Raw genomic sequence first — 7,000 nt, 5'->3', positions numbered from 1 at the left:
CAGGCAGCCTTGTATCCAGGGCGCAGCCTGGTTTGGGGAGGTGACATCATGTCCTGCGCCCGAGCCAGAGTGATGGAGTGACCGCTGCGAGGACTCGGTGGGTGTCGGCTTCCTCTGGGGCCACCTCGCTCTGCAGACAGAGTTCTAGCTGGTGGCCAGTTCGAATCTCCAGTTTGGGGGGAGTGTGGGAAGGGTCTCTCCTCCCCAGCAAGGGCAGACACGCCAGGCTTCTGGGGTTCCTGGGACAGGTTCCCTGAACCTTGCCAGTTGTGGCCGCTTTCCCCGGCACTCTGGGCGCTGATGCTTCTTGTCCCCGGGAGGCCAGCCTGGCTGGGTGAATGCGGCCATGAGCTGTTATATCTGTGCTTGAACCCACAGGGTGACCCGAACTCCAGGCTGGGGTCCTCCGGAAGCTGTGGCTTCCCGTGGCCTGAAGCTGGTCACACATGGGAGATTGGTTCTGATGAGCGTGGGGCTGGCGGCTCCCAGCTTTCCACGGATGGGAGCCTGACGTGTGTCAGAGCGGTGCTGGGCCCTGGGACACAGACCTGGCTCTGCTGGCAGATGGGAGCCTGACAGACTGAGACCCTACGGATCAGTCTGCGGGGGAGCGAGTAGCCTGGGTGAGGCCAGGAAGAGGGGCTCTGCATTAGGGAGGAGGAAAGGGGTCAGCGGTCAGAAGCAGGGGATGGAGCTGGTGGTGGTCCCCAGGGTGTCTGGAGGCCGGTGGACAGGCCAGGCTGTGTGGGTGCTGTGGCGGGCGGTCTGGGGGTTGCTTCCTCTGGAGGGGAAGCCTGGTTTTGTGGCATTTCCTCGGTGGGGCCAGGGAGCCCACGTCCTGACACTGCGGGGCTGGGGCTTCTCTGGGTTGGGGGCTGGCTCTTTGACTGCCCTGGCAGGCCAGAGAGAGCCAGCCCAGCCAGCGGCAAGCTTAGCAGAAGGTGTTTGGGTTTCCCTGAGACTGCACAACAGGCAGGTGCTTATAAGGTGGGAATGGGGGAGGAGGGACTGGGGAGGGGGCTCCCCTGACCAGGCTTGGTGCACTGGGTCGCAGGACCTCCCTGCATGTGGAGCCTGGGGAGGGCGGCGTTGGGGGCAAGGTGGCTCTGCCCCCCCTGATTTCAAGAGGGAGGTTGGCTTCTGGTGCAGCCCAGCCCTGGGGGCTCCAGCTCTGCCTGGCACAGGGTGGAATTTACTGCCTGCTGGGCTCAGAGGGGAACCGGTGAGGGCCCCTCCTCCCTCCATCCCCCTGGGGCCGCAGGAGTAGCCCAGCCCTGTCCCTGTTGCCTGCTGCCAGCCGCAGAAGGGCATGGGGTGTGAGCTCGGCTACCCGCCCCCCAGGACTCACCCTGGAGCTCAGAGCCAACAGCCGACACTCGCTGGCCCAGGCCCCTGTGCCCGGAGCAGGCAGGGAGGGAACAGCGTGGAATGAAAGGGTCTTTCAGATCTTTCCAGCCAGCTGGAAAAGAGTAGATAAGCATCAGGCAAGGAGCGTCCCGCCCAGCTGGGCTGGGGGCTCTTCTTGGAGCCTGGCCAGCGGCCCCTGCCATTGGGGGGGTCACTCCCATTCAGGATGTCCAGCCCCCACTCCTTCCCGAGCTCACCTGGGACCCTCTGGGGCCTGCTCTGCCTGGAGCTCTCAAACCTTGAGCATGGACAGCTCCACCCCAGACCCCCCTCTTCCCAGGTTCCCTGTTGCAGCAAAGAGCACCCCCAGACGCTGGTCCTCACTTCCCTCCACCTGCACGGCCATGCCCTGTCTGAACTACCTCTGTGTCTGCTGCCCAGGCTGCCAGACAGCCTCCTTCCTACAGCTCCCCCCGCCCCCCTTCCCTCCTTTCCTCCTGCCTCTACCCACCGCACCCGCCCCAACTACATGTAACACCTTCTTACTTTTATCTCTAAGACCCTTAGTGATCTGACACTGGCCCATGCTTCCCTCACCTGCCTCTCCTCCAACCCCTTTCCCTCTGTTTACCCCACCTCCACTGGGTAAAGCTTAGTGCCCCCATCTGAGGCCCCTTCCTGCTGTGCCCCTCCAAGAGCCCTCCCAGTGTCAGCCGCATGGTTTTTGTAAACTACACAGGGAGTAGTTTGGGTGCATGCTTTATGCTGGTCAGTAGGCAGAGGCCTCCTCTAGGGCTGGGGGCTGGGGCTGGGGTCACACTGAATTCCTAGCTTCCCAGCTGGGGGCCCGGGGATGTGCAGGTTGCAGGAAGGGTGAGCCTAGCCAGCATCCTGGCTACTGTGGGATGTTGCTGCCTCAGGGCCCTGTGTCCCCTGCTCCACAGACAACCGGGGTGGCTGAGGGGCCGAGGGTCTGTGGGAAGGCCTCTCATTGTGCCCCTCCCCCCTCTCCAAGACACACTCCCTGCCCCCACCTCTCTCCCTCCGTGTCACCTGCCCCCTTCCCTTCTCCCCAGAGTCACCCCCCACCGCCCAGCACAGACCACATGGCAAAGGCAGAAACGATCTGGGGTGATGGCTCTGGGGTTGGGGTGCCCACGGGGAGGCCTGGGAGGGGATGTTCACCTCCACGCTGGGATGGCCACAGGGTATCCCCAGCACCCTATGCATGGCGGGGAAAGCCCCATCCAGCTGCCCTCTGGGCCCTGAGCCCCGGCACCCCCCTCACCTCCCCTGCTGGCTTCCATGACACGAGGAGACAAGCTGCTCATTGCGGGGCCCATGTTCTGCTCAACTGGTCTGGGGTCATTTGGGCTGGGACCAGCTACCATCCACTGTGTGCTTCCAGCTCACCAGCCTCCCCCCTCCCCTGGCCAGGGGGGGCTTGCAGGGGGTTCGCCCTGGTGTGGCCAGGGCATCATGGAGCATTTCCAGCCCCCGCTCCAGAGCTGGGGTGCCCTGCCCAGGGGTCTGGGCTGGCCTGCAGAAGCTGAGACCCTGGCCGTGTGGATGGCCGTATTAGACGTGGCCTTGCCCAGCCCTGACCCAGCTTGTGGACCCTGCCTTGACCGACCAGAGTTAGGTGGATACACCCACCGCATCCACTGACAGAGGCCCTTCGGGGGCTGGCTCCCTGGTCTCCAGGAGCCTGAGGCAGGTGCCTTCTCTCTGTGCCTCAGTGTCCCCCTCAAAGAAAAGGTGCTATTGGGAGTCCGTGATCCCTGAGGGCTGGCAGTGGTTTCCAGACCTTTGGCTCATCAGAGGTGGCCCTCCCAGGGTATCCTCCCCCTTCCTCAGGTGGGCAGCGAAATGCTTGCACTGGGAGAGGGTCAGCCGCCCTCGCGTCCTCCTGTGCCCATGGGAGATGCCTGGCACAGCACTTGTGCTAGTGCCGGCCGGGCCCGGCCGCGGTCTGTCCGCAGGCTCCGGCTGTGTGTGTGGGAGGCCGGAGCCGGCAATGCTGAGACCTGATCCCCGCACACTGTCTTGAGTTCTGATTGAGAACGCGACGTCTTAAGACCAGATGCTGGTGAAAAATGAAACACACACTTTCTAAATTTAGCCGGTTGAGAATTGCACATTCCCCCAATTAGGCGTATCGATTCGGCGCGCGCCGGCTCCCCACACCTCACTTGCTGTGCCGCCGGCTGCCTCCACGCGTGCCTCTCTGGGCCCCCGTGTCCTCGCTGGGCTCTCACCGGCTCCCCTGTTACTCCTGGAGGCAGCGCCGCCCGGAGGGACAGTCTCAGCATACAGGGGCAGCTGGGCAGTGTGGCTGGACTCCTCTCCGCCAAGGCTGAGCAGACACACGCCTGAGGCTGCCCTGAAGCTGGGCCCAAGCCGTGTGTGTGTGGGAGAGCAGGGGGCACGTGGTGCCCTGCCTGCAGGGACCTTGTGATCTTCCTAGGCAGCGACACTCAAAACAAGGGCAAGCCCCTTGTGACACGGTGTGTGAAGTTCCCTGGCTCAGACCTTGGACGCTGTGGTCTCAAAGTGGGTGAGCACCAGGGACAAGGCAAGCACAGAAGGCTTCCTGGAGGAGATGCCTTGCTCTAGGCCCTGGAAACCAGGCGGTGGGGCCCCCTGGGTGCCAGGCTCAAGGGTCTGATATTCCATGACTGGAGAGTAGAGTCCTTGAGGATTTGGAGCCAGGAACCGCCTGGACAGGCCTGTGTTCCAGCAGCGTCGGTGGGTTGGGGCTGGGGGAGGCCAGAGGCCAGAGTGGGTCTGGGAGATGTGGGAAAGGAGGACAGGCCAGGGCAGTGCTCAGGAGAAGTGATGGAGGGCTACGGGGGAGAACAGGCTGTCCTCGCTGCTGGAGTTGCTCCCAGAGGACCCGGAGGTCATGGTGGGCATGTCCACACACCACGTGCCCTGCACGATGGCCTCTCCCCATCCTCATGGCTGGGCTGCCCAGACTCCCTCCCCTGCTTCTCACAGTGTCTGGAGTCTGGTTCAGAAGGCGGGGTCTCTGGTCTGCATCCCAGCTTTGCTCGCAGTGGGAGTCCGGGCTTCTCTGTTTCATTGGCTTGGTTTCGGTCTCTCTGTCCCTGGGCCTCCTTCCCTGGGCCACACCCCCAAGGTCCGGGACGTGGCCATGTCCAGGCATCTCTGCCCCCAGGACTGGCGTCCCAGTCCCTCTGAGACCAGCCACCTCTTCCCCTGGCTGAGCCCCATGCCGCTGGGGAAAAGGTGTGCAGATGGGGACGGGTGGCAGTGTCACCTACTTTGGCCTGCTCCCAGCCTGGGTGGGGGTGCTCTCAGCCAGGCAGTGACGCAGGGGGGCCCGGGGCTATCACTCTGAGGAAAGCCTTGGAGGCCCTGGGATGGGCAAAGGGCAGAGGGAAGCCCACAGCCTCTGCCCGGCCAGGGCCCTGCTGTGATGTCTCTGAAGCTAACTGTGGGTACCCACAGGTATGATCCCAACACGCTGTGGGTCCTCAAGCGAGAGTCTCATCCTGGCCTGGGTGTGGCTTCTGCAGGGCCACACCCAGCATGTCCCAGAGGCTGTCACCCACCCGCCTTCTGTCATATCTCAGGGTCCTGGCCACTCGGGGTTGTAGGTCGGGGTGGGGAGCAGACCCAGCAGCCCTGGCCCTTGTTCTGGGCTCTGGGCCCCCCGCCTGTCGGGAGGAGGGTGCTGGGGGCCGGGTGGGCGGAACCTGGAGGAACCGAAGCCCAGAGAAGGGAAGAGTTTGGTTGAGGCTTGTGCTGGTCTCACTGGCATCGGGCCACCTGCTGTCGCTGGCCCAGGGGCAGCTGGTGGGGTCTTAGCCTCCCTGGACACTGTTGCCCGCTGGACATGTTCTCTCGATCTGTGTCCCCTCTCCTCTCCCACTGCTGCCTCCTGCAGAAGGGGGTGGGAGGAGGGGGCAGAGGTGGGGGCCCCCAGGAAGCCTGGTATGGTGCGGAGGTCCTATGAGGGAGGGCCCCAAAGGGTTCAGGGCTCATCTCTGTGGCTGCTTCGGGGGACCTCTAAGATCCCGAGCAGTGTGAGGGGGACGTATTCTGACATCGTGGCCCCCTTGGTGTATGAGGCTGGTTTGGGGAGAGGAGGCTGTGGGCCAGCCCCACTGTCGCCCTTCGTCCTATTTCCAAGACGGCAGTGGGAAGCAGCCCTCCCCCCGCCTGGGGCACTGCCCCCCCCCCCCCCCCCCCCCCCGCCCCGCACGTGGACTAAGGGTGCCTCCCGCCTGGTGGGGGAGCTGCTGCCCCTCAACCCACCAGGCCGAGACCCTTGTGCAGCTTTCTCCGCTTTCTCCACCTTACATCTTGGGGGAGGGGTGAAGCCAGGCAAGCACCCCTGCCCGCTGCGCCCAGCTGCCTGCTCTGCCAGCGCCCAGCCCCTGGACTGGGAAGCGTCCCCGGTGCCCCACTTCGCAGTCCCACCGCCTGGGGCCACGCAGAGGGGCGTGGAGGGGGAAGAAGAGGGAGCGACGAGGCCGCACCTTTGCGGGGAAAGCCTGCGGGCCCCACTGTGCCTCCCGCTCTGCGCCCCGCTCACGTCCGGCTCTACCCCCGGCTCTGCGCCGCGAGCCCCGCTCTGCGCTCGGCGCTCCTCGCCTCTGCGCCCCGCTCCCCGCTCTGCGCCCGCCGCGGAGCCCGCGCCCCCGGCCCCCACCGCGCACGGGGCGGGCAGGGGGTGTGGTGCGGGCGGCACGAGTGACAGCGCTCTCCTCGCGCGGCGCCTCCACGGGGCGCAGTGTCGGCGCGCACAGCCCGCTGCGGGCCGCCCGGCCTGATGCCGCCCGAGCCCCGGCCCCGGCCCCAGCGCGAGCCAGAGGCCGGCTGCTGACGGCGCCCCCGCCGCCCCCGCCGCCGCAGCCGCCGCGGAGACAATGGACGCGGGAGCCGCCCCGCCGAAGCACAGTAGGTGCCGCGCCGCTCCCGCTGCTGCGCCCCAGGCTCGGTGGACGCGCGGGGGCGCCGCTGCTCGGGCGGGTCGGGGCCGGCGCGGAGAGGGGGCGCCCCGTTGGCTCCGCTGCGCTGCGGGGCGGTGGCGCGAGCGGCCTCTGAGGTCCAGACCCGGGAGGGAGGGCTGGGATCTTGGAGGCGGCGGGCGGGGGTGTGGGTGCGGGATCGCGTCCGGCAGGTGAGGGGCTCTCTTGGAGGCCCAAGTGCGCGTGGAGGCATCTGGGGCAACCCGCTGCGAACTTTCCTCCCCTGATTTCGGGCGGATGGGGCGCTGGGGCTGTGACCCTGTGCAGAGGCTGACCCTCCCGCTGAGCCCCGGGAGGCCACCCCGTCCCCTCACTGGGTGTGGACGGTGCGGCAGGGGCACGGCCATCATCTGAGCCTGTGGGGAGGTGCTGGGCAGAATGCGGCCACGGTTGGCCCCGGCCCTTCTGCTCCACTGCATGTGGGGCTCCGGCCCTGACCAGCACTGGCAGGGGGGTGTGGTGGGGCCTGCCCTGGCAGGGGACCCAGTCGCGCTGTGGGGGGGCTCCCCAGGCTGTTTGTAGGGCACTGGCACTGACGCTAGGGAAGCAGTACCTCCTGGAGTGCAGGGCCTGCTGGCAGAGGTAAGGGGCACACTTTAGGGGAGGCGGAAACTTCTGGAGCCGGCAGAGGGAAGATGCCAGGGGCTCAGGAG

At 66.2% G+C, this 7,000-nt stretch overlaps 1 protein-coding gene across 1 annotated transcript; it reads right to left on the bottom strand.

Annotated features, from left to right (window-relative positions):
- Nucleotides 1–5,919: 5,919 nt before the first annotated feature.
- Nucleotides 5,920–6,540, bottom strand: LOC125097430 (putative HTLV-1-related endogenous sequence). Its single transcript, XM_047724959.1, has one exon. It carries the CDS (start codon nt 6,538–6,540, stop codon nt 5,920–5,922), a length of 621 nt encoding a protein of 206 aa, XP_047580915.1.
- Nucleotides 6,541–7,000: the final 460 nt, after the last annotated feature.

This window comes from Lutra lutra, chromosome 4 (assembly GCF_902655055.1).
Source record: "Lutra lutra chromosome 4, mLutLut1.2, whole genome shotgun sequence".
Lineage (NCBI taxonomy): Eukaryota > Metazoa > Chordata > Mammalia > Carnivora > Mustelidae > Lutra > Lutra lutra.
This window is presented reverse-complemented; position numbering and strand designations above follow the sequence as displayed.